Source organism: Bidens hawaiensis, unplaced genomic scaffold (genome assembly GCF_021521415.1).
Source record: "Bidens hawaiensis isolate Kalapana, Puna unplaced genomic scaffold, B.hawaiensis_p1.1 tig00018077_1, whole genome shotgun sequence".
Lineage (NCBI taxonomy): Eukaryota > Viridiplantae > Streptophyta > Magnoliopsida > Asterales > Asteraceae > Bidens > Bidens hawaiensis.
Genome location: NW_027492732.1, coordinates 1 through 27928, shown reverse-complemented (window position 1 = coordinate 27928; position 27928 = coordinate 1). Strand labels below are relative to the sequence as shown.

General features: G+C 33.7%; 2 protein-coding genes and 2 pseudogenes across 4 annotated transcripts; 2 read left to right on the top strand and 2 right to left on the bottom strand.

Moving 5' to 3' along the window:
* Positions 1 to 8391: 8391 nt before the first annotated feature.
* Positions 8392 to 10995, bottom strand: LOC143555382 (peptidyl-prolyl cis-trans isomerase FKBP16-1, chloroplastic-like; annotated as a pseudogene). Its single transcript, XR_013139193.1, has 8 exons — positions 10942 to 10995; positions 10833 to 10836; positions 10683 to 10788; positions 9820 to 9996; positions 9685 to 9718; positions 9382 to 9476; positions 9217 to 9277; positions 8392 to 8598 (listed from the first exon to the last, which is right to left on the bottom strand). The product of XR_013139193.1 is annotated as a peptidyl-prolyl cis-trans isomerase FKBP16-1, chloroplastic-like (transcript).
* A 1638-nt stretch (positions 10996 to 12633) lies between these two features.
* Positions 12634 to 13037, top strand: LOC143555384 (uncharacterized). Its single transcript, XM_077044948.1, has 2 exons — positions 12634 to 12797; positions 12878 to 13037. The coding sequence occupies exons 1-2, from the start codon at positions 12634 to 12636 to the stop codon at positions 13035 to 13037; spliced, it is 324 nt and encodes a 107-aa protein (XP_076901063.1).
* Positions 13038 to 18889: 5852 nt separating this feature from the next.
* Positions 18890 to 22731, bottom strand: LOC143555381 (peptidyl-prolyl cis-trans isomerase FKBP16-1, chloroplastic-like). Of its 2 annotated transcripts, none has more exons than XM_077044946.1 (7): positions 22019 to 22731; positions 21869 to 21910; positions 21574 to 21667; positions 21410 to 21470; positions 20748 to 20793; positions 20268 to 20338; positions 18890 to 19850 (listed from the first exon to the last, which is right to left on the bottom strand). In XM_077044946.1, the coding sequence occupies exons 1-7, from the start codon at positions 22035 to 22037 to the stop codon at positions 19773 to 19775; spliced, it is 411 nt and encodes a 136-aa protein (XP_076901061.1). In that variant the 5' UTR covers positions 22038 to 22731; the 3' UTR covers positions 18890 to 19772. The 2 variants fall into 2 exon arrangements, with proteins under 2 accessions (XP_076901061.1, XP_076901060.1); XM_077044945.1 differs by having other exon boundaries at positions 21869 to 21903; positions 22019 to 22678.
* A 2530-nt stretch (positions 22732 to 25261) lies between these two features.
* LOC143555379 (chitinase 2 pseudogene) lies at positions 25262 to 26352 on the top strand (annotated as a pseudogene).
* The last annotated feature ends 1576 nt before the right edge of the window (positions 26353 to 27928 follow it).

Here is a 27928-nt window from a genome sequence, read left to right as displayed (position 1 = left end):
TTTGATATATGCAAAAGTGATCAACTGATCATAGTAACTTTGAATTATTTTCATTTAACACGATGTGGTTCCCTAGTATATACGCAATTTTTCAGTTTAGTAATGGTATATATATATATATATATATATATATATATATATATATATATATATATATATATATTTTGGTTAATAGGTTAAACTTATAAGTTTTGTGGTGGATAAATTGATCGGAGAAAGGAAGATTTGGTCATAAAGATGCCTGAGAATTAACTCGAATCCCGGTGATTTAATTTATTTTAAAATCAGAATTAATAAAATAAAAAGAAAAGAAAGAGGTATGGAAATGAAGTATTGTTTATTGCCAAGATTTAGATCTAAATTGGGTTTGTTTAAAATTTTATAATGTGGATGCCAAATCTCATTCGCTAATGCATGGCACATGCATAGTGAGTATTCTTAATTTTTATATTAAACAAAACAAATCTCTAACTACTTAATTATTTTTATTAATGGCATTTAAACCAGTTTGGTGTTGAGTTAATATGCAAAAACTTTTATAAAGATAATTTGTGTTAAATACAATTTTACAAAACATAAGTAGATAACGATGTGTTAAAAATATTAATAAAATTTAAATGAGTTTACATGTGTTTAGCCTAATCTTTTTTGGTTTTGAGTATATGTTAAATTGTTACTCGTGTGATCAAGTAAAAATAAATTTTAACAAATAATCTGAAATCATCGCCTTTAACTATTATCAATTTTATATTATAATATAAGTATGAATTAGCATACAATCTTAAATTGGCATCTTGTTTTATAAATAAAAAGAAGACAGTAATTTAAATTAGAGTTAACATACGCTGTCTTACTATTATAGTTATTGTATAACATGACATTACACACTATATAATATAGTTCAAATAAATCAATAGAGGTAGAGTAAATGTGTGACACAAATATTAACACATTCAACTTCTTTGAGAATGTCAACAAGAATATATAGATTTATCCTTGAAGAAAACTAAAATGGAAGTTTTGTTTGTTTAATATTACGAAATATAATTCTTGTTATATATATATACACATATATATTTTGTTTGAGAATAAATGGGCATTTTTTTTGTTTGAGAATAAATGACATCAAGTGCAAGGAACATGTCTCATAAGATGCTTTTGTTACAATTTATTTCAAATAATTAAAATGAGAATTTTAATTATTTTATTATGTTTAGATCGGCTTCTGCCACACCTCGTGGTTCATTCTTTGATCACGGACGATATCAACCATAGTTTCCTACTATTAATTAAATAAACATTTTCTTAATATTATAATAGTTTAAATATGGTTTTAACTAATTTTATAAAAAGTTTTGGGGAACCAAATTTGGGGGAAACATGATAGACATAAAAATTTTGATTTTTTAAAAGTATATTTAAATTCGGTTTGAGTTCGGATAAACCAAATTATGAGAAAAATATACAATATACAATATATAATATAGTGTTAATAAAAAAATATATGTATTATAAATAAAAAAATACATATATAAGTCGGATATTCAGTGATGATCTGTTTAAAAAATCACAATTCATATACGATTCGAAAACCAAATTAGAAGTCGGCCCAAATGCCCGTCTTCTTCGAAATTGAATTCATGAATTTTGTTCGTTTGAATTTTAATCTTTGAGTCGATTTAAATAATAAACTCCTTTGCTTTGCACACGAAAGCTCCCTATACCGTAGGAGCATAAATCAATAAGAATAATGAAAGAAAATCGTTTGCTCATGAACATGTGAGATAATCGTGAATTCTATGATCATAATGCGTTAAAATAAAAAAAAAAACTTAAAATGGTTAATGCATTTTATTCCGTTGCTAAAACTCTCATCCATAAAGTAACATCAGGCTGATGCATGTTTTATTATATAAAACACATGATTAGGTTTTATGTTAGCTTGCTCAACCCCTCTATAGTGTTGACTGTAGAGATAATTAAGGTGCATTAGATTTGTTAATGTGCCACTTTTTTCATAATTATATAGTTCATTAATGACACCAACACCTTATACATATTTGGGTTTAATCAATACTGAGAAATGGGTTTATCTTAAATACTAAGGTTGCTTACTATGGAGAGGGCTTTAAAGTCCCTCTACAGTTCCACATCACCGCCACGTAAATTTGTTGTCCCTCTCCATAACGTCCCGTTGTGGCTTGTTGTCCCTTTGTTGCCTCATATATATATATATATATATATATATATATATATATATATATATATATATATATGTATGTGCGTGTATGTCTGTAAGTGAGAGAGAGAGAAGTTGGATGACCCCACCTCAACCCCTCAACGCCACCCTTCTTCACAATACCCCCCCCCCCTCGCAAAATCACCCTCGTTGGTGTTCATTCCCCCAATCGCCCCCCATAAAGCCCATAGCGGATGGCCTAAGAAACTAATATTGTATTAGAACACTCTATGAACAAATCTCCTTGTTTGTATAAAGCCCACACAATCCACGGTGGTATCCATGCTTAATTAAAATCAAATGATTTCACTGGACTTGTCAGTCGATAGATATATTTTATCGTTACTTCATTCATTTTTTTAACGTATAAAGTAGAAGATTACCACATATAACACCAACAAATTTAATCTAAAGATTTAGGATCCATAATAAATGATTAAAAATATAAGTGGGTAAGTGAGTCAGGGTTGATATAGGTGTACTTGACAAGATGAGGCCTACTTAGTTCCAAAGCCACATACAAAAATAGCATAAAAGAAGGAAAAAGATTAAAGAAGAGAAAGAAAGTGACGGGGGATGGGAAAGAGGAAAGGTGGTAAGCCGTAAGAAAGAAAATATGCATAAAAACACCAAGTACCATCAAAGGAAGAGACAAACACCCCTTCTCCTACAAACCCAAATTTCTCCTTTTTCTTCTTTTTTCTTTTCTTTTTTGTCCTCAAAACTAAATTGATAACAATTTTATTATAAAAATAAGGGTGAGAATATTGTAAAACAAAAATTTTATTAAGAAAAAAACACAAATGCATTTAAATTATAAAAGTTGATGTCAATCTCTCTTATAATTAATCAAAATTTGTGGTAAAATACTCAACCCAGTCCCATTTGTTAAGCTAAACATGTTTGCTGGCTTGAACTAAAAATCGACTCAAACACTTTTAAACTGAATCAAAACTTGTAAACTTCGTGTTAAGTTCATGAAGTGTAATTAATTTGCGCACCTAGTCATCAAACCCTTTTACCTATATTTTTAACATATTTAACTTTAATTAATATAAATGTATTTTAGTTATCTTTTTTAACACATTTTTTTATTTTTTGTTAATCTTTTAGTTTGATCCCTCATAGTTTAAAAGACAAATTTTTATCTAATTGCTTGATACTATTAGGTTGTGTGTTGTGATTTAACTAGCAAAGGCAAGTTAAAACGTTACACCCATGCCATGCCATTATCAATAGGCCGTGAGTTTTAACTAGTTACTAGCTCATTCTTTAATAAGCACGTTGTGTTTTTATTAAATTTAAAAAAAACAAAGAAAATGTGATTGGTTGTTGATGAATGGACCTGCACTCACCTCCTAAACGAGAGGTCTTAGGCAAAGGACTTTAATTCTACACTTCTCTATTGTTAGGATTTCGAATTGGTCTTGCTCGATCTCTAAAAACTCAACAAATTGTCTAATTTTGTAGGATTATCCTCCAAGGGTGTAATTGGCTGTCTTGATGAAAGTCTGTAAATGTCGAAAGATTGATATTCACAAAAGTTTAACTAGTCTTATAAAAGTTGTGCTTTTATTGAAAAATAATAATAACTATGCATTATTAAATAATAAAAAAGAAAAGAAAAGGAAAGCCCAACTCCATAAATCATCATTAAATAAGAATTTTATGTATATCAAATACGTAAATTAATATTGACATGGTACCAAACAACACGACACATGTTGTCTTTTACGACAAAGAAATGTCAAAGATGTGTACTTCCACGTCATCACATCCACCTCGTTTTACACTTATCTCACATATAATGTTATATTAATAAAATATAAACACTACAAACTCTATCATGAAATACAAATAATAATGAAAGTGGGATAAAGAGACGGCAGAAAATGAAACAACAAATTACCAAACAAGATGGACAAGTCACCATCAATGGTTCCTAATGAAAGTTTATGTCTTAATCCATCCTTGATTTAGGGGTCTAACAACTATTTTATACTTCATAATCATTAATATTTTGGTTTAATATGAAAGCCGGTTTGAATGATGGTCAACTACCTATATTTATTTTAAAATAAGTTATTTTTGGGTCTTTGGCACGCCAAGTTTGATTGTTAAGATTAAATTAAGTGGTAATTTTGTAATTAATTGTTACGTAACTTACTACTTATTATTAGCAATGATTATTATTCAGACTGATTCTAAGTTTTCATTTAGTTTTCCATCAGTCATACAAATATGAAATAACTTATAGCCTCTAATTTGTGTCAATCTATAATTATGTTTTCCTTTTAGTCTTAAGTAAATCTCGATTAACCAAGAAGACCTGATACCACTAAAATACCAACATAGCCATCATATGTTGTCAACTATATCATATTAGCATGCTAAGTTTAATGAACTTTGAGTTAATCGGTTGAACTACTAAACCCGAACATGGCTCAAAAATTTATTCGTATAAAAACATCGATAACGATTCAAAAACGTTAAATTAGTGTAACTTGAGGACGACGTGTGTAACCTATTTATCCAAACAAGTTAATGTGCATTCGAGTTATGAACGTGATATACATAGATGAAAGATTGTAATAAATGAGTTAAGAGTGATCATGCCTCATCCAATTAAACATGTTGAAAAGATCAATCCAAACATATAACCACCATGCTAATATGAAAATATAAATATGGTTATTGGTGCCGTGTTTCCTAAAAAAACTGTAGTTTGTGAAAAAGTGACATTGAAGTTAAAAAACATGACATCATAGTATACAAATTGAAAAAGAAAAAAGAACAAAAATGGAACACAATCACATGTAAAGTCCACTTAAAAATATAAAAGAATATATGCCCTTGAGATAAAGTTATCACACAAAAGTATCATTCCTTTAAAATCCTAAACTTATAATTCTATGTATTCACAAACTCCTATCATGGACCATATCCTCAAAGATGTACAACTCTAGCAAATTCCGTCTAATCTTCTCTCTACTCCCCTCTACAATCTACATTGAGTGTTTCCACTACTCTAACTAGCGTCGTTACATGCCTTCTCTTCACAGGCCTAAACTATTTCAATCTCCCTTTATCTACACTTTGATGTGCGAAAATATATATATAAATAAAACACAAGTCGCAACTAAGTTTTAAAAACCAAACAATCTATCATAGTTCACACAAACGTCAAGTGTACCGATCGCGTATAGCACAGATAAGGAAAGTCCGGATATCGAACTCGAAGACACGTGAAAACGTTTTTAATTACTAAACTCTAACCAAGACTCACCAAAATATTATTTAAATGATTTTTTAATATTTAAAATTGATTAAACTACTTAACTTAATTAAATGAAAACTTTTAACAAAACTTTGAAAACTTTGACTGCAGTGATAAAAACGTCTACCTAGGAATGAATCATGTTGATAGAAATAACAAGACAATTGATTGAAAATATTCAAGACACCGGTTATAAAAGATGACATAACCAAAACTTGTTTAAGAAAGTCAAATTACCTCTCAGTCTCTCTAACAAACTCTAACTTGTTTTAGTTGATTTTAAAGAACAAACCGGAAAAACAATTATTAACGTGTTCAAATGCCGACTCATCTCTCGGTCTCACCGACACACTAGCCTAATAGAAACGAATACTACGCAACCAAGGATAGAGGAACAATTTAACTTAACCCAAATTAAACCAACTAATTGCACATAAACACTCAAACTTGACAAGACAAAAACCCGCTCTCGCGCAGTCTTAATTCTAACAAGTAAAAGCAACGAGACAATGTTACTTCTTATCACCTCTCGGTCTCAAAGAAGGTGTATTTTAACTGATTTTAGATGATTATATTACCCACTTATCCCTACGGTTGTACACCCCGCAAATAAACCCGAAACACCAAGTTAAGAGTCTAACAAGCAATCAATTAATCAAAACCAATTCAATTAACTAATGCAAGAGGATTATAAGTAATAACAAATAAAACACAGCCATCACACACAATCTAATTTATGGTTTAGTTAAACTTTACATCAATAATTCAAGTCTTGAACATTAACAATCCATTATACAAGTCAAAACTACTCAACAATCATCTATCCTAGGTAGAACAAACAAGTTTAGCTACTCATAGATTTTGGACAGCCACATATACTTGATAAAAACATCACAAACATCATCATAAACATTATAAAACTCATTCAAGATCCAAACAATATCAATCACAAGACAAACAATCAATCAATTGCAAAACAATTCAAAACAAAAGATCAAATTAACAAAGTTAGGGTTCTTGAAAAGTAAATAAAGTTTATGAATGTTTTACTAAGTATTATGGCTGAGATCTTTGCTTGCTTGAAGCCCCTAGCAGCTGCCCAAGATCACCCTTGAAGTCCTTCTTCCTCTCCAGCCGTCACAGCCCCTCAAGCCGCCGCCTTTCTTCTCTTTTTTTTCTTCTTTGCCGGCTGTTGCGATCGGAAGTAGAGTTAGGGTTTAGGGTTCTTTCAATTTCGGGATTTAGGCTTGAATAATGGCTGGTAACTTGATTAATCAACTTAATATAATATTATATAAGGCCTTTAAGAAGTGGGCTTGGGTCGGGCCTTGACTTATAAGTTTGAAAGTTGAACAATTAAGCCCCTACTCTTCAATTTAACTCTTTTTTCCACCAAACTTCATAACCTACAATAAAACAATCATCTTTGTAAAATCAAGCATAAATAAACCATAAAACTTAATAATTAAACTAAAAAGTAATTAAAACATGATAAAAATGATACGGAAAGTAAGTGTGTTTCACTACACATCACACTTATACACTAATCACTCCATTTTTTCCTAAAACCCCTATTTTTTATCTGGTCCAACTTTGTGTGCCTACACATCCACCTAAACATCCTTATCTCTGTTACCTCCATCTTGCACGTTTGTGCTTTCTTGATGGTCCAACAAGCTATCCTATATAAGATCACATGTCTCACTGCAACACTTTAAAATTTCCCCTTTAATTTAGTTGAGAAATTCCTATCGCACAATACCCTGATAGCTGCTCTCTACCTACGCCAGCTGACCAGAATTGCGGTAGGCTACGTCACTAACCATCATCCCATCCCCATGATTTATAAATGTTGATTTGTATACAACTACATTTCTATTCCTCCTTAGGACAAGATCACGGGGTCTTTTATAACACGATTAATTACTCGAGTCACTTTCAGTTAGACATTATGTCTATCCCTACAACACGATAAAAAAAGGTTGTACTAAAATCTGGCCCATTAACATGATATTAGTTGCCCATCTAACAAAAGGGAGCCGGAACAAAGGCGTGGGCCCGTTAACTTGCATTGGAAGAAGGGGCCTGCATAAATCATGGCTAAAATGGCAATCGCTAATTCGCTATCAATATGTTACATTATGGTTCGGATGGTGTTCGGGTTTGACCCGTATGTGATTATAAACCAAGTGATTACCATTTCACCATCAGTTGAAAACAATGTATCAGGTTGAAAGTCAATATGTTTGACCACATTATAGTTACATACAAAACAATGAAACATGCTTACACTCATAAAACTTTCAGGAGTTGCACCTCAAATATCAAGGGCTCATTAACACGAAACAAAAGGCTGCGTCGAGGACCAAACTGCAACAAACAACATAAGTCACAATTTATATAAAAGGTTGTACATAATGAATGCCATTACTTCCTTTTTAAGTTGGGCAAGGTTTCAATAAAAAAAAAACCTTTTTGCCATGTTATTCTACTTTGTTATGTGTTTTAAGTAGACATGGCAAGATAGTGTCAGTCAAATAACTATTTATTCAACCTGTTGAACTTATTTAACACATTCTTGTTAAAACTATTTTTTTATTTAACCTGTTTGAGATCAAACACAACCCATATCACAACACATTCATATGCAGATGAGTCAAATTAGTCTAACAATCTATCCTCCTTCGAAACTGTAAATACTAAGAACATCAAGTGTAACTTCTATTCAAGAGACAAGAATACAAAATTCATAAAATTCTAAGATTTTGAGCGACTAAAAAACTAATTATTACTATTATTATTATTATTATTATTATTATTATTTATTTATTTATTTATTTATTATTATTATTATTTTTTTTTGGGGGGGGGGGGCTGGTTTGAGGGTGTTAATGAAGTAGGTAAGTTTTAATTCTCAAACCTAGATTTTATTGTTAATAAAGTAGGTAACTTCTCATGCATTGTTGGTTCATTGTCAGTCTATATAAATTACATAACAGTGCTAAAATAACATATGTAAAATTAAAAGTAACATACCTCCAGCCTTCATTCCAACTATGACTTCTTTCAAACCCTTTATAATCTGTCAATTTAAACAACTACTATATCAGTCACACGAAAATAGTCCTTTTGTTTCCAATAAAGAGACGCGTCAACTTTTTTACAGTTTTCAAGCTAAATTCATTTGAACACCTTCTTGTCCACTTTTTAATTAACTCTTAATGCGTTAGTAAAAATTACAAAAACGATATCATTACAATGATGGGAAAATGTCATACATAGCAGTATATTTCCGGTGGTGCTCGTTTTTGGTAATTAATTATTATAACTTTTTCGATATGTTTTGATAATTATAAGTTTTTTGAACGGCAGACACAAGCGCAAAATAACAATAAAAAAGAAAAAGAAAAAAAAAGTAAATTGCTATAATTATGACATTTCTCATGCAATAATAAGATCTTCGAATAAGACCGATTAGGAGACTGTATGCATTAGAAATAGACTTTGGACGACTTTCCACCCATTTGACCCCCTCTCTCCTTTTAGTTAATCTTTTCTTTTTTTGTTTGTTTGGTTTGAGATAAAACAAAATCCAGAATGACCCATTTGAGATAAATGGGTCATAAATTCAAAATTGACACCTCAACTGATAACCATTAAAAAGCATAATAAAAGCAAGAATTAGTGCTGCTGTTGTTACCTCTTTCTCATTTAGAAGAAGTATAACCGGGGAACTTGCTCCGCTAAATTGATCCACGGTACTGCAATTTTTTTACAAAAGAATTATTGAACTTGTAACACCAATGAATAAAGATAAAACAAATCAACATGATAATATCCAGGAGCAAGAACTTTTTGCACCTACCTGTGTACAAAATATCCGTTTGACCGCAGACAGACATAGTTGACTTCAACCGTATCTCCATCACGAGCCTCTTTACCTTCCCCAACAACTATGTCAACAGAGAAAAACACAATGAAGTAAATCAGTAATAGAGTTTTAGCTTGTAAAATGCAAGGTTTAAGTGGCGTTTAATTTGCAATCATATCGGTATGTGCATGATAGCTGCAGGCCCGTTTTGAAGATATGCAAAATGATTTATTAACCCGTTAAAAGTTCAAAATTACATAAACCATCCGAATGATGGATATGAAATAAGAAATTACCTTGTATTCGCATACCAGTATCAAGCTTCTGGGTCCTGAATGCTTCCAGTTCAAATAGAATTTGAAAATAAATAACAAAAAAATAGTTGGTGAAGCTTCTGATAAACTAAAGTAAACAACTTTATACAACACACACCGAATAACCTCAGGTTTATTCGTCTCGAGGGCTTCAAAAACGAGAGAACCACTCAATAAAATGGGTACGAATCCAAATGAGTGCAAAAGCAGCCTTCTTGGAATCATTTAGCTTCTCGGTAATTTAACGGTTGACTTTTGGACCGCGTGATTCTTGGTTTCACCAGGTCTAGGAAAACTGTGTTCTTGACACAATGAAGGCTAAATTTTAAAATCAACTAATTTCATGCTAATGAAACACAACTAACTAAGAGCCGGTGACCTATAACCGTCGTTATTTGAAATGGTCTTTTAGTCAAAATAAATCATGGGCAGGTGTATGAAATCAAACACTGGAAAATTTAGCAAAAATGTTGCTTCAGATAGTCAGTCCCATTTGCACTCATAGTTATAGTTAGTTGTCACTCAAGCATATGTAACAAAAAGCAGGCCTTAACAGGAGCTAATTATTTTGCAAATCAATTCCATTTAGCTAGAAGATCAATTAGTAAATTTTACAACTAGACATATACATTACTCATCAGCAAATTCAAGGCACAGGATCAATCAACACTTTATAATTGCAAAAGAAAACTAACTCAACAACTCGTTACAATAACAATTTTAATTTTCTATTGATCACGCATCTAAAGCCTCTTATAAAGCCCTATATTTATAATTTAACCCTAACTTAATGGCCAAACATTATCATAATAATTATACTACAATTAAGAAACTAAATTAACTTGACCAACTTGTCAACTTAGGTCCTTTGATATTCACCAACGTACTTGTGAACACGGTCCAGAATTACCAGCACCTCTTAGCCAGGGCATCAATCTGATCTATCCTAGTGTTTACTAAATTAGAAGAAAAAAATGATACTATTGAGTATTGGACACGTTGATTAGGGTTTGGAATTGGATAAGGGGATGTAACGGATAATTGTTTTTGGGGTGTTTGAATTTTATGTATGTGACACAAATCACCCCTTCACCATCTTTTTTTTTAACGGATCAATGACGGGACACTGACCCACCTGATCATGTTCATTTCATCTTAGTAGTAAACCCGCATATAGGTGAGAAACCCCCCTAATCCCAACTTGAGCCCCTATTTATTTTGTCTCAAGTGAGACTTAAACCCAAGCTGGAAGCTCCACTTCGGGTCGGCGTATCCTCCACATTCCACCTGCCATTAGACGAAAACAAGCTCCAATTTGTCAATAAGCAGGGTCGTGGATGAAGATTCAAAGCTAGGAATGAGAAATGGATGGAGACGGTGGATTACGGGTGAGTACTATCACGATAACGTTCACCCTAGAGTTGTAAATTGATTATACAAAGACCGCATAACAAAATTACTTTACAGAAGTCATGGTCTGGGTTACCAAAGAAATTGACTACAAGATCGCATCCAACGTTTTGGTGTTGACCACAAAAGTGCAAATTGCAATTCCTTACAAAAAGATATACTCTTGAAGGGAGGTATACTCTACGACCAGCTGATATTCTTGTGTTCGGGTGGGCATGGGGGAAACACGCCTGTGTGGATCTTACAGGAGTGTCTCCTCTTGTTGGGCTCAGGGACCGTGGGTTTGTTGTTGGTCAGGCTGCGTTGAAGGCTGAATCGGGTAAAGTTGTTAAACACGAGAAAGCTTGTTTAGATAATCAACATGTCTTTCTACCATTTGCCTTTGATACATTTGGTTTTCTGGCTCCAGAGGCTGTGAAATTTTTGAGCAGGGTTCAGCGCGTAGTACACGGAACCTCTTCAGCTTCTAGGTCCCAAAGCTTCGTTTTTAGCAGGATTGGCTTTGCTATTCAAAAGGGGGTTGCGGCGCAGCTTGTTGCCCGTTTGCCTGCCACTTTATTGTAATCGTTTTATAGTAAATTATATAAAATAGCTGCAGAATTAATATTACTATACTCATAATATGGACTGATTGTAAGATATATGTATTTATTAGGGGTGTTCATCGGATTGAATATCGGTTACGCGGGTTGTTTGGATCAGTTGTTCATATTTGAACGAAAACCAAGCCGATCCGAATTCAAATTTTCTTTAACCAAACCAATTTCATCCAACTTCATTTCGGGTCGGTTTGGTTAAAACCCAAAAAAACCGAATTCAAAATGAAAAACCAATTTGTATAGTACGACTCATAAGAATTCTTACATGTAATTGATTTTTTAAGGAACATACCTATTGATAAGTTGTGGACGGTGGATGTGAATACGCCTTGATGAAGTGGACTACTGAACTCATAACATAAAACTTATATATAGATATATAAAAAAAACTCACATAACATAAGTTTGGTTTATTCGGTCATTCAAATTCAAAATTTTCAAGATTTAAAAAGACTGAACTGAGAATTTGGATTCGGTTAGTATCCGACTGTTTTTTTTATTTATTTATTTATTACGTGGTGGGTTCGTTTAAATTGGTTTTCGGTTATTTTGAACATCCTAGAAAAATAAAAGTGATATAATTTGAATTTTAATTAAATCCTTGGAATAAACTTGACCCAGTAACCCACCCGAGTCCCCTTAATTCTTAACCCTAGAGTAGACAGACATAGCGGTGGAGGCGCAAAGGATCCATTGAATCAAACAAACACTTTGAAATTCAATCAGTCAGTCAGTCAGGTACGTAATTCTTCAAATCATTCGGCATCTTATCTTTAATTTCTTTCATATGTATATTGATATTTCTTCAGATTTAGGGTATTTTTTGAATGTGCCATCAATTGCTGCATAAATATAAATATAAATATAAATATAAATAATATTAATTTAGTTAGTTAGTTAGTTAGGGTGCTGCAGCAGCAGAAATGAAGGTTCGATCATCAGTGAAGAAAATGTGCGAGTTCTGTAGAACCGTGAAGCGTCGCGGCAGAGTATTCGTCTTGTGTTCCGCCAATCCCAAGCATAAACAGAGACAAGGCCTTTCAACCATCTCTTCTTGCCACCAGCCCAAACTCCAACTCACTTCCAGGTACTACTTTCTTCATATGTTGTGTTTACTTCTATTTTTCCGCTTTAATTAATGTGCTGTTTGGATGTGTTTGCTTTCAGAATATCAGAAATGCAGATCGCTACTTATAAACCCAAGGATGCTTCCAGCTTTGGCTTCGGAGGTGGCTTGGCATCTCTACTTGTTGACCGGAAGCTGCCTGCAGTTTTTGCTGGATGGAGAGTCAGCCTCGCCTCTCTTCTGCAGACACGCACTAAGTGATCACGGTCTGCGCTTATTATTAATGCTATGTTTTGATTCTACAAGAACCGTTATATGTTTGTTTACTCCTGTTTTATCTTAATCCCGAATAATGAACCAAACTTTGTATCATGTTCCATCTTTAAGTCTTTGTTTTCTGATCTGAACTTGGGATTTCTAAACATATAATGACCCTGATTGATTGTTTTACAAAGATAAGACTTGTCTAGTTCTATAAATGATTAGACAACCAGTTTTTATGACAACTGTTGAACCGATCGATTTTTTGATTATTCGCCTATGCATGAGTGGCTTGTTAGAAAGTATTTGAACCCAGCTTTAGTTATTTTCTTTGTATACTTGTATAATTTTGTTATAAATATATATGTAATGTTAGTTGTAATACATAATATAACAAACATATTGTGTATACTATTTAGTTATTTTTATACTAATTAGTATATAAACTAGGCGGGTTTGGGTCTAGCTTTCATATCCCGTCATTGCGTGGGTTTGTGATTACAATAAAATTAGCCACAACTTCTAGCTTGGGTAATGCTAAATATAGTTGACTAAGAACGCAAATTGCAAAGGTAACATTGAATCTCTTACTTCATGTTCTTACATATATATGCCATTTTGTAAGAAAAAAAATTGATTCTAACAGCCTAACTTTACAAAAAAGAAAAACAAACTGGCTATACAACCTGCAGCCTATTTCTAATAGTGCAATTTGACAGCTTGTTGGTCCGTTAACAAACACTCCAAACATTAACTTGCTTCCGTACAAGAACTGTACGAAATATATGTATATTCCAAATCTTCCTCTCACTTCGATTATGACCCGGAGTCGGACAACTAATTTATGAGATTTCTAAATAAAGCGAAATCAAAATTCAGTGACTCTCAAAACATCTAATGCTAATAGACGTCCAAATTTAGTTTAAAGACCAAACAAATCATAAAAAGTATGGCTTTTTTTTAAATAAAAATCAACATGTGAAGCGGTCTTAGATGAGCTTCTGGTCATCATCATCGACTCGGGCCACCACATTGCACAACCTATAAAAAAACTGAAAATGTAAACGAAATTACTTGCGGCACGGATCTCTGCTACGGTTGCAACATAGTTTGGCATGGCATATAGCGAAGCGTCATTATAGCCTAAAAACAACATAAAGCACCAACATATAGGCTCAAATACACCATTCCTCACTGCCATTCATTGTGAACAAAGTACGACTCAACGTCGTTGCCATACCAAGTAGCTAACCACCATCGCCGACTAAAAAGAGAAAGAAACCAAATCTTGCTACGCCACGATCAGAGATGACAATGTTTTTCGCAAACAAACTCAAAACTGAACTGTTGACTTATAAAAGTCAAAACTTGGTTAATACTTGAAGTCCAACAGTCCATGACATGATGACACATTTAACATGGGTAAAATTTGAGTTTTTGGCTCACACGCAACCACAAATCATTTCACATTAACCACAAATCATTAACTGATTCCACCACAACACATTATACACGCATTAGTATACGTTAGTACCCACAGCTAAACCACCACAAAAAGATAAAACAATTGAATCACGTACATGTGAAACAACAAACTCGTAAGTCCAGTTGTTTCAACCAACGAAGTTCACATTAACTTTGCCACAACCATAAGTCATCACATGCCAGTCGCCTAGGGTAACAACAAATTGGAGACGTAATATACGGAAGGCAGGTCACGGACATACTTCTGCCACCACGACACATCACCATTCGCCACCATAAACCGGGCAATGAAATAGAAAAAAACAAATTACCAAACAAGATGGACGAGTCACCATCAATGTTTCCTAATGAAAATTTATATCTTAATCCATCCTTGATTTAGGGGTCTAATAACTATTTTATACTTCATAATCATTCAGATTTTATTTTAATATGAAAGCCGGTTTGAATGATGGTCAACTACCTATATTTATTTTAAAATAAGTTATTTTTGGGTCTTTGAGCACGTCAAGTTTGATTGTTAAGATTAAATTAAGTGGTAATTTTGTAATTAATTGTTACGTAACTTTCTACTGATTATCAGCAATGATAATTATTCATGACCGATTCTATGTTTTGATGTAGTTTTTCGTCAGTCATACAAATATGAAAATACTTCTAGTAATAATTTTCCACTGTGAGCGCCAAAAGTTGAACCTCCAAGTTCGTTAATGCATGAAATAAGAATAGTCATGAACGAACGTGTAGCTCATAGCCTCACACTTCTAACTCATGTCAATCTATATTTATGTTTTCCTTTTAGTCTTAAGTAAATCTCGATTAAACAAAAAAACTTGATACCACTAAAATACCAGCATAACCATCATATGTTGTGAATTATATCACATTAGCATGTTGAGTTTAATGAACTTTGAGTTGATCCGTTGAAAAATTGTAGTTTGTGAAAAAGTGACATGGTGAAGTACAAAAACATGACATCATAGAATGCAAATTGAAAAAAAAAACACAATCACATGTAAAGTCCACCTACAATATAAAAGAAGGGATGTGATCCTCATACACCACCCCCACATATCTATACGGCCCGTATAGGCCAATACGGCCGTATAGGGTACGAATGACTGACAGGGGGACAAAAAAAACAGTTTTTTGCAGCCTATACGACCGTATAGGCCTATACGAGTCGTATAGGCATTAAATATCTCGTATTGCTCACTGACAAGCCATAAAACATATATGGCCGTATAGGGCAATACGACCGTATAGAAAACATTTGCAGAAACATTTAGACTGCCTTAATCGCTGCCGAAAACGACTATACGAGCCGTATAATGCTATACGACCCGTATAGGCAGATTTTCATTTCTCTAAGCTTAATGTATGTGGACCAGATGCTAAAAAAACCTCAAATTTTTATTATATGTAAGCTACAAGTATGCCTAGAATATTAAAAAAATCTCAAATTTTTTTTAGAAAATTTAATAATAAACAAGCTGGGTCAACCATCCACAAACAGTCTTGAGCTTTTGACGAGCTAAGCCTGAGCTTAACATTTAAGCTCGTTAAGATAAACGAGCCAGATACGACCCGTATAAATCACATATTTTATATATATGGTCATCATTTTTTAAAAAAAAAAGTGCCTATACGGCCGTATAGGCCTATACGACCGGTATAGGCCTATATGACCCGTACAGAGCTATATGAGGCACTACAAACGATGGCCGACAACATCAGACACAAACTGACACGATTCAGGTGCTATACGAGCCGTATAGGAAAAAAATGGTGTGGGAGATCCCTTGCCTAAAAGAATCTAAGGCCCCGTTTGTTTTTTTTAGAGATTTAAGTCTGAATCTGAATACCACATCTGAATGTTAAGAGGTGGTTCAAATGTCTGAAATCTGAATCATTAAGAGGTGGAGGCTAGAGACGAACCTCTATTCGTCGGAGATGAAGCCTAGTCTCCGGGTTAGAAGTTAATGGAGGCCGGAGACAAACGTATGTTTTTTTTGGGTTAAGAGGTTTTCTGACCCACTAAAAGCTCTTACTGGTTCAGATGCTATTAAGACGCTGAACCTCTTAATGCCAGAAAAAAAACAAACAGCCCCACGTCTGATTACGTCTGACCGAATCAGACGTTTTCCTCTATTCAGAGAAAAGAGGCAAAAACAAACAGGACCTAAGCCTTTGAGATAAAGCTATCACACAAAAGTGTCATTCCTTAAAAATCATAAACTTATTATTCTACATCTTCACAAACTCGTATCATGGACCGTGCCCTCAAAGATGAAAGGCCCCGTTACCGGTAGCCCTACTTTCGTGTTGGATTTACTCATAAACGCAGTTCTAAATATCAGAGTTAATTAAAACATTCGCGGAACATTAAAAAACATTCAAACCATTACATTCCATAACCATAATTCTTGTCTTATCGAGCATTCATAGTCATTTAAAAACAAAACATAGTCTTTTAAAATAAAACATCATAGCAAAATCTTCAGATGCCAGCTTCGTCCAACTCTGTCATGTGTCCTCCTCAAGCTACCTGCCTCATTCTACTCACCTGCGTGCGTACTAAAAGTCAGCTACGCTGAGTGAGTTCTAGTTAATCACATAATCATACAATATCTTCTTACATTTCATACTTAACCTCTTAACTTTCTTTCATACACACATAAGTGCATATACTTCATTCTTACCTTCAGACTTTCTTTACATACATAATCATACGTTTTAAAGAGCCTTTCGCCCTATAACCTCACAGATATTATAAGGGTCTGGTCCCTAACATCACATATATTATAAGGGTCTAGTCTCTTAACATCACAGATATTATTAGGGTCTGGTCCCTAACATCACAGATATTATTAGGGTCTGGTCCCTCTTCGTTACCATACAACCATGCTTTTCCTTCGTTTGTTAACTTTATCGCATTCATACATATAAGCAAATACATTATACTTACCTTATACGTAACACTACAACCTGACAGTACGTGCAATATCCGAAGATCGTTCACGTACTAACAAGCAATCATTCATACATTTCACATCATTCATATAAGGCATACACTTATCACTTAGGATAAGTGTATTAACAAACATATCGAGTATGCACACAGCCCCGAAAACATAACACAGAAGTGGGGCTAGAAACTCACCTGAATCCTGTTACGCTCTCCGTTAATCGTTATTCCCTTCTTGAGTTGTGCACGGCTAACTGTATAATATTTACATGTATCAATTAACTACTACTACTCATGTTGTATTTTTATCTTTATATAACCCACAACGAACGAGGGTCCGGGGGCAGCGCCCCTGACAGCGGGGTCTAGGGGCGGCAGCCCCTAGCAGGGTCCAAGGGGCAGAGCCCCTGGCTGGGGTCGAGCTTAGTTTTGGGCGAAGTTAACTTGGCGAAGTTAAACCTTAAGCGAACTTAGCTTTGAGCGAAGTTATATAGCAGCGTACTTATATAACCAGCGAACTTATGTATCCAGCGAAGTTAACTAGGAAGCGAACATATAGGGCGAACTTAGCTGATGGCGAACGAACTTTAAGCCAGGCGAAGTTAGGCTTGGCGAACTTGGCCTTAGGCGAAGTTAACCTTGACAGCGAACTTGGCCTTAGGCGAAGTTATCCAGTTGCGGCCTAATGTTCGTCCCCAAACCCCATAATCATCATCGTTTCATCACGAAAGCCTTGAATGCGAGTTTAACCAAACCCGTAAACATTCTTATGTTCATTTTCGAATAAAACTTAACACGTAACAGCATAAAGCATGAATCTTTAAGGCTTAAACGTTTACTACTAGATCTAGGGTTCATTTTACACGAGCCGCACATGTTTGCAGGTCTAACGACTTCGTTTTAGTATCAAGTTCGCAACTTTACGTTTCATTTGTATCCGATCTATACCCGTTCTAAGTTTCAAGGTTAAACGTTACTAAAAACGTAAACTTTAAAGTAAAACGACTTACCTTTCGGTCTCGGTTAGCTTGCTTATGGACTCTAGATCTTCGTGTATGGCTCGTATAGCAAAGATCTACCACAAACGGATGTTCGCTCGATCTCGTTTTCCCTCTTCCCTCTCGGCCGTAAGGTTTATGGTGGTGTAGGGTGTGTGTGTGTTTTGAGTGTGTAGAGAATAAGATGGAAATGAATGAGGGTTTAGGGTTTTAGGTTGGTTTAGGGGATATTTATATCCCTTAAAGCCCATGGACCTAAGGCCTATTCCCATTTAACCCACCTTAATTAATCTAAGTCCATGATCCGTTCTTTACTCGATATTACTTAATTAATAACGCGAAATCACTAAACGTAACTTTCTTTATTTATCATTATAATATTCAGGATGTTACAAAAGATGTACAACTCTAGCAGATTCTGTCTAATCGTCTGTCTCTACTCCCCCTCCCCTCTACAATCTACATTGAGTGTTTCCACTACTCTAACTATCGTCGTTATCTGCCTCCTCTTCACATGCCTAAACTATTTCAATCTTCCTTCATCTGCACTTATATACTAGTCACTCAATTTTTTCCAAAAACCCTTATTTCTTATCCGGTCCAACTTTGTGTGCCTACACATCCACCTCAACATTCTCATCTCTGTTGCCTCCATCTTGCACGTTTGTGCTTTCTTGATGGCTCAACAAGCTATCGTATATAAGATAACATGCCTCACGGCAACACTTTAAAATTCCCCTTTTAATTTAGTTGAGAAATTCCTATAGCACAATACCCCGGTAGCTACTCTCTACCTATGCCAGCCAACCAGAATTGCGGTAGGCGACGTCACTAACCATCTTCCCATCCCCATGGTTTATAAATGTTGATTTGTATACAACTACATTTCTATTCCTCCTCAGGACAAGATCACGAGGTCTTTCATAACACGATTAATAACTCGTTTCACTTTCAATTAGGCCTTATGTACATCCCTACATCGCGATAAAGAAAGGTCGTACTAAAATATGGCCCATTAACATGATAGTTGCCCACCTACCAAAAGGGGGCCGGAACAAAGGCGGCGGGCCCATTAACTTGCAAAGGGAGAAGGGCCTCTACAAATTATGGCTAAAAGGAGGCACTCATTATCAATATCTCAACCCACGAACATGGCCCGTTTAGCACCCTGTACGTAGTGATAAACCAAGTAAATACCAATTAACCATTAGTTGAAACAATGTATCGAACCAAAAGTCTTAACATGTTTGAGCACATTACAGTTACATACAAACATGCTCACATTCATAAAACCTTGAGGAGTTGCACCTCAAAAATCAAGGGCTCCTTAACATGAGACAAAAGGCTGCGTCGAGGACCAAACTGCAACAAACAACATAAGTCACAATTTGTATAAAAAGTTGTTCATAATGAATGCCATTACTGCCTTTTTTGGACAAGGTTTCAATAAAAAAAAATACCTTCCGCCATGTTATTCTACTTTGTTATGTGTTTTAAGTAGCGATGGCAAGATAGTGTCAATCAAGTAACTATTTATTCAACTCATTTAACTTATTTAACACATTCTTGTTAAAACTATTTTTTTTATTTAACCCGTTTGAGATCAAACACAACCCATATCACAACACATACATATGCAGATGAGTCAAAATTGTCACCTTTGGTTTTAAAACATTTTCCCAATGAAAGAACAATTAATAAAAATGAATGTGACTCATATCAAATGGTCTACTTGTTTTCAGACTTAAGTGATTAATATTGTAATAATTAAGAGCAAACCTCATCTGGAATTGGTCCCAAATTATCATTGACATATCCTACAGAAGGAGGTATTAGTGCCCTTCTCTTACCTGAAAATAACGAATCATAGGTTAACCGGGAGACCATTCAAAACAAAGTTTAAATTAGAACAATCTATCCTCTTTCGAAACTGTAAATACTAAGAAAATTAAATGTAACTTCTATTCAAGAGAAGAATACAAAATTCATAAAATTCTAAGATTTTGAGAGACAATTTATTATTATTATTATTATTATTATTATTATTATAATTATTTATTTATTTATTTATTTTTTCAGGTAGGGGCTGGGTATGAGGGTGTTAATGAAGTAGGTATGTTTTCATTCTCAAACCTAGCTTTTATTGTTAATGTTAATAAAACTCGTGCAATCTTGTTAATTGATCATTAAAAATATGTGAATAAATTACAGATCAGTGCTAAAATAACACATGTAAAATTAAAATTAAAAGTAACATACCTGCAGCCTTCATTCCAACTATGACTTCTTTCAATCCCTTTATAATCTGTCAATTTAAACAACTACTATATCAGTCACACGAATATAGTCCTTTTGTTTCCAATAGAGATATGCGTCAACTTTTTTACAGTTTTCAAGCTAAATCATTAGAACACCTTCTTGTCCACTTTTTAATTAACTCTTAATGAGTTAATAAAAATTACAAAAACAATATCATTACAAATTTACAATTATGGGAAATCTCATACATAGCAGTATATTTCCGGTGGTGGTCGTGTTTGGTAATTAATTATTATGACCTTTTCGATTTGTTTTGATAATTATAAGTGTTTTGAACATCTTATTTTTTACGATATAATAACAAAGCGGGTGTTTCAGAAAATTGCAGACGCAAACGCAAAATAATAATAATAATAAAGAAAAGAAAAAAAAGTAACTTGCTATAATTATGACATTTCTCATGCAGTTATAAGATCTTGGACCTGCATTAGAAATAGACTTTGGGCGACTTTCAAACCATTTGACCCGCTCTCCCCTTTTAGTTAATCTTTTGTTTGTTTGGTTTGAGATAAAACGAAATCCAAAATGACCCATTTGAGATAAACGGGTCATAAATTCAAAATTGACACCTCAACTGGTAACCATCAAAAAGCAAGAATTACCTCTTTCTCATTTAGAAGAAGTATAACCGGGGAACTTGCTCCGCTAAATTGATCCACGGTACTACAAATTTTCAAAAAAGTGTTATTGAACTTGTAAGTCCAACGAATAACAATTAAATGAATTAATACAATAATATCAAAAGGCAAGAACATTTTGAAAATACCTGTGTACAAAATACCCGTTTGACCGCCGACAGACATAGTTGACTTCAACTGTATCTCCTTCACGAGCCTCTTTACCTTCCCCGTCAACTATATCTACAAAGAGAAACCCGATATGGTAATATAGCTTTTGCTTCTGCAATCAAATGAGCATGTAGAAGATAGCAGGCTGATTTTGAAGAGATATGAAATGACTAATTAACCAATTAAAAGTTTACAGTTTACACAAACTACCCGATATATTATGAAAACTGGTAATATTACACATTGAGTGATGAATATAAAATGAGAAATTACCTTGTATTCGCACTCCACTATCAAGCTTCTGGGTCCTGAATGCTTCCATTCAAATAAAAAGTGAAGATAAATATATAAAAAAATTAAAAATAGTTGGTGAAGCTTCTGATATTATAAACTAGAAAACTTTATAGTTTATACAACACACACCGAATAACCTCAGGTTCATTCATCTCCAAGGCTTCAGCAATAAGAGGAGCGTTCAATAAGACTGGCATGAATCCAAATGAGTGCAAAAGCAGCCTTCTTGGAATCATTTTGCTTGTCGGTAATTGAACGGTTGACTTTTGGACCACATGATTCTTGGTTTCACCAGGTCTAGGAAAACTGTGTTCTTGACACAACGACAAGAACACAATGACAGCTAAGGTTTTGAGATCATGAATTAGAGGAATAAGCAAGTTCAAACTGCTTATTCAAAACAGTTCAATTAACGGAAAGATATTCAGATAAGCAATCCCTAACACTCTCTTAACAGCTTATCGTTGTACCAAAACACAATAACCAGATAGGCTTGTAAACGAAACGGTTCTTGTTCGTTCGTTTAACTTAAACTGAAGAAACGGTCAAACACAAAGTCACAAACAGGTTTTCTTGTTAGTTTTTGTCGTTAAGAAAATTAATGAGCATGCTCGTCTTCATTTAGGTTCGGTCGTTAATAGTGGAACTAGAAACAAGCGGATCATGGGCATAAACAAACGAACATAACTGAACATAGATTAACAAACATAACTGAGCTAAAACTAGTTAAAAGTAATGTGAAGAACAACGTGTAGGGAACATAAACGAACAAAATAAACATGCAAACTAACGAACATAAACAGACGTAAACGGATTTAAATGAAGAAACATTCAAATTTTTTAGTTCATGTTTGTTTGTTTATTAATAAACGAACTTCCCACGGAACGGTTCATGAACTTCCTACTAGTAGCGTTTAAATAAAACTACACACTTTTAGTATTTAAAGTTACTTAAATAACCTTCCAAGATATATACATTTAGTATTATGCTTTTTTAGTTATGCCCATTTTAGTCATTTTATACATTTTATTAAAAGTTCCAACTACTGTGATAAACAACTAAATATATCTTAATATATATAAGAAGCTACACTACCGGCTAGTTTTGCCAAACATAACCTAAAACATTTTAAATTAGAGATAAAAAAAAATGATACCGTGAGAATTGGAAACGCTGATTGGGGTTTGGAATATAAAAGATTCCATAGCTGACACTCCAGATTAACTAACTAACTATAACTAACTTGCTTCTGTCTCGGATGGAAGCTATTGGATGGATAAGTGGATGCAAAGGATAAGTGTTTTTGTTTTTGGGGTGTTTGAATTTTATGTATGTGACACAAACTACCCCTTCACTATCTTTCATTTTTGTTTCCTTTGTTGTGTTTTTGTTCAAACTTTACCCATAAAGTGGTTTGTGCTGATATGAAAAGCAATTTCCACGATATACGAAAATAATCAAGTTTTGAGTTATAAATTTAAAATACAAAGAGAAAGATAGATAAAAATGAGAAGTGTGAGAAAAATTTGTGACCACACAAAAAACCATTAAAAGTAAATTCAAAGAAAATAATAAAAAAATCATAACACAAAATATAAATAAAAAACAAACAAAATTAAAAAACTAAAATGTTTCCGTCATCATTTTCGTTAAAAAAATGACGAAAAGACACAATGGCGAGATCAAAGACACAATGACGAAAATGAACAAAATACACAATTATAACTAAAAAAGACACAATAAATTGCAAAATATAACACAATGCCGAACAAAATATAACACAATATTGAGTAATATAACACAATATAAAGAAAAAAAGACACAATGTCAACGAAAAAAGACACAATCAATGACAAAAATAAACACAAAATACAATGATAAACAAAAAGACACAACGACTTTTTTCACTTACCATTGTGTTTTTTATGCGAACGAGAAAGACGGTGGAAACATTTTTATATTTTTACTTTTTTTGTTTTTTTATTAAATTTTGAGTTATGATTTATTTATTTATTTTTTTTTTAAAAATTTTTTGAACGGTTTTTTTGTGTGATTGGAAATCTTTCTCATCCTTCTCATTTTTGTTCCCCTTTATAGAATAACTTGACCCATCACATCTTAAATTATTTACTAAGCAAATCATGTTTACATTGACTTGTTTAGCCTATTTAATTTACCTTGCATGTCCTGACAACATGCTTAATCAAACAATTCGGCCCCGTTTACTAGGGGTGTTCAAAATTTGATCCGAATTCAAAACATTTGAAATTCAACTCGATTCGAATTCGAATATGAAGATTCGAATTCGATTTCAAAATATTCAAATTCGATTCGATTCGTATTCGAGTATAGTAATCGAATACAAATCGAATACGAATTCATGATTTTTTATTCCATTCGATTCGATTCGAAATTCGAACTCAAATTATATATAATTAATATATATTTAATTTATTAATTTTGGTCAAATCCGTAAATAATAAATGTCCAAAACATAATAATTAATCTCAATAACCCATATTTATATTTCTTAATAATTTTGCCAATACTTAATTTTGAACTCTTTATCATATGGTATTTTAGCTACTTTAGACTTATATTTATGTATTTTACATCGATGATTATGGTTTTTGAAGTTTTTGACATAGGTGAACTCGAATCAATTCGAATTCAAAGTGTCAAGTACGAATAGAATCGAATTTCGAATATGAGATATAATAAGAATACGAATTGAATAATCCAACTTTTAAACGAATACGAATCGAATACGAATACCAGCAAAAAAATAAATTATTTGAATTATTCGATTCGATTAACTTGAAAATTCGTTATTCGATTCGATGAACACCCCTACCATTTACGAGTAATGCGGCTTGTAAACAAACTGAGCGTTTAGTAAACTGCTGTTTGACGGGAAGCTCGTTTATTTGTGTTCTTGAACGTTTGTTTATGTTCGTTTAAAGTTAAATAAACGAACACAAACATGTTGGTGTTCTATTGGTTTGTCTAATGCCTAGGTGTTTAATTTGAAGTTTTGAACACAAATAGTGTCATGTGAGCAAACTAAAAGACTCAACCTTAACAACAATCTTCAAAGAAAAATGAATGCAATTTTATATTTGTTCACCAAAATGCCCAAGAAATGACAAAAGAGAAGTATAACAGAGACAACTTTCTTGTTTTTTTCTTACAAATTTGACTTCAAATCAAAATAATATCAACACCAGCCGAAGCACATATTTAAATTATGATTTAAGTTGCTAAGCAATCTCCTATTTAACTTCTGTTTCCCAACATTTAATCATCATCAACACTCAACTTTCAATACAATCTGCTCTCTGATCAAAATGAGTTCAAAATTTCACATTGTTCTTTTCACACTACAAGCTCTTTTAGTTTTAGCCATGGCATCAACACAAGCTACTGCATCCAAATCAGATCTTTTTCGTGAATACATCGGGGCCGAGTTTAATAATGTCAAATTCTCAGATGTACCCATCAACCTAAATGTCCAATTCCACTATATACTCGCCTTTGCAATCGACTACACCACTTCTTCCCCGACCAATGGAAACTTCAACGTCTTCTGGGACACCGATAATCTCACCCCTTCTCAAGTCTCTTCAATCAAGAACCAACACTCTAATGTCAAAGTAGCTGTGAGCTTGGGAGGTGACAGTGTGAATGGAGGAGGCTGTTACTTTAGCCCTTCGTCGGTGGACACTTGGGTTTCTAACGCGGTTTCTTCACTCACTAAAATCATCCAAGAGTATAACTTAGATGGGATTGATATCGACTATGAGCATTTTCATGCGGATCCTCAAACGTTTGCTGAATGCATCGGGAAGCTTATAACCACCTTGAAAAACAACGAAGTCATCTCGTTTGCGTCGATAGCTCCGTTTGATGACGATGATGTTCAAAGCCATTATCAGGCTCTTTGGAAGAGTTATGGTCATGTTATAGACTATGTTAACTTCCAGTTTTATGCGTATGATGAAGGAACCACTGTTTCTCAGTTCATGAACTATTTTCAGACGCAAAGCTCGAATTATAATGGTGGCAGTATCTTGGCTAGCTTCATCAGTGATGGAAGTGGGGGTTTATCGCCACAGAACGGGTTTTTTACAGCGTGTAGCAGGCTTAGAAACCAAGGGAAGCTCGGTGGGATCTTTGTGTGGTCTGCAGATGATTCCAAGGCTTTAGGGTTCCGTTACGAGAAGCAATCGCAAGCTTTGCTGACTGCTCATCCTTAGTGTATATTTATATTATGTGTTGTGTGTTTCTTTGTGGTTGTGAGTCTGGTGTGAAAGATTTTATGTGTGTATAATATGATTATTATCTACTATTGACATGCTTACAAATCTTCTATATGGTTATAACTTTTTAACTGTTTTAAGTTTATATTATGATATATGGTCACAAGGACACAGAAGTCGGCATCGTACGACAGAACATAGATTTGTTTTTCTTTTAGAACATGAAGTGAATCAACCACTGGAACTGAATAAACCATAATAAATGCATCTTTGGTTACTGAAAGAAAATATTGAAACAAGAAAAAACAAGGAAAGACAGAGACAGTGACAGTGTTTGTGTTCTTCTACAGACGGCCGACATGACAAAAACTTAGGTTTTGAGACAATACTTATTTAGTTTATATATTAACATCAGAATCAAACTTATGCTACCACTATTAATGTTAACTTGACACTTACTACAATCTCTGATCAAACATGGGGCTCTCTAAACTTTTCATTATTCTTTCCACTCTACACTCTTTTACTATCGGCAGCAACCCAACCTACTGATCAAAGACCGAAAATACTTCTAGAATATATTGGAGCGGAATCCAAAAATGTCCAATTTTCAGACGTACCCATAAACCCAAACGTCGAATTCCACTACATATTAGCATTTGCAATTGATTACACCAATTCATCTTCCCCCCAACCAACCAATGGCAAATTCAACGCATTCTGGGACACAAATAACTTCAACCCTTCTACAGTTTCTTTACTCAAGAACCAACATTCCAATGTCAAAGTGGCTTTGAGCTTAGGAGGTGACACTGTGGGTAAACGACAATGTACTTTAGCCTATCTTCAGTGGACTCACGGGTTTCCAACGCGGTTGAGCTATGGTCATCTTATAGACTATGTTAATTTGTTTGGTCTGCTGATGATTCTAAATTTCAACCTACTTGCTGGTTATATATTAATGTTAAAAAAAAAAATAAGATTATTAATTATTATGGTTATGCTATTCATATTCAATATGTTAATTACTAATGGATGTTCCCCTAGCCTAATACAGAGACTTATATTATGAGACATCTTATATAAGAGATGAATAATACAATTCACTATTCGGTTTCCTCTTCTTCAACGAATCCGGCACACTTTTAACCCGCACACAAACCTACTAGGGGTCTCTTTTCGAAAGTGTTTCGAATTCGTAAGCACTCTAAAAGAGTATTTAATTTTGGGTTATACTTGTTAAAGATACTTTCAAAGTGCATATTCAAAAATGATTGACTTAAATATACTGTAGTTTGTTTTAATATTAATAAGCAGCAATAGATCTCAACTGGAACTTTCCACATGTCTAAATTGTTTGTATTGTACAACATAGTACCACATACTGTACAGTACAAGCCTTTAATGCAGGCGAGACATGAATAGATCTGATATGCGCAGATGTACTGGGGTGTATGCAGGCATGCAGCCAACAATTATTCTTATTCAATAATCATAGTCTAATAAACACAATATATTTAATGAAATGGAGTCATAAACAAATCCCTTAAAAACCAAAAGTTTATCCACAAACTCACCTCTGCTTGTGACAACAAAACCACAATAGAAACACACAAATCTCCGACTACGTTCTCGGTTACGTATCCTCTACCCTTGAGTGAAAAACAAAGCTTGGGAACGTTGTCGTGATATCCCTACATCAAAATTCAAGTAAGGTTTAAGATTAAAAGGACAAACCACATGAAATAAAATCGAGACCAACTTGCACTTAATAAACGG

What these genes read in the sequence shown, in the direction of transcription:
- LOC143555384 (XM_077044948.1), top strand. Translation starts at nt 12,634, where the DNA reads ATGAAGGTTCGATCATCAGTGAAGAAAATGTGCGAGTTCTGTAGAACC. An exon ending in AAACTCCAACTCACTTCCAG is followed by an intron (nt 12,798 to 12,877) that starts GTACTACTTTCT and finishes GTTTGCTTTCAG; the next exon opens with AATATCAGAAATGCAGATCG.
- LOC143555381 (XM_077044945.1), bottom strand. Translation starts at nt 22,125, where the DNA reads ATGATTCCAAGAAGGCTGCTTTTGCACTCATTTGGATTCATGCCAGTC. An exon ending in TAGTGGAGTGCGAATACAAG is followed by an intron (nt 21,668 to 21,868) that starts GTAATTTCTCAT and finishes TTCTCTTTGTAG; the next exon opens with ATATAGTTGACGGGGAAGGT. An exon ending in AACGGGTATTTTGTACACAG is followed by an intron (nt 21,471 to 21,573) that starts GTATTTTCAAAA and finishes GAAAATTTGTAG; the next exon opens with TACCGTGGATCAATTTAGCG.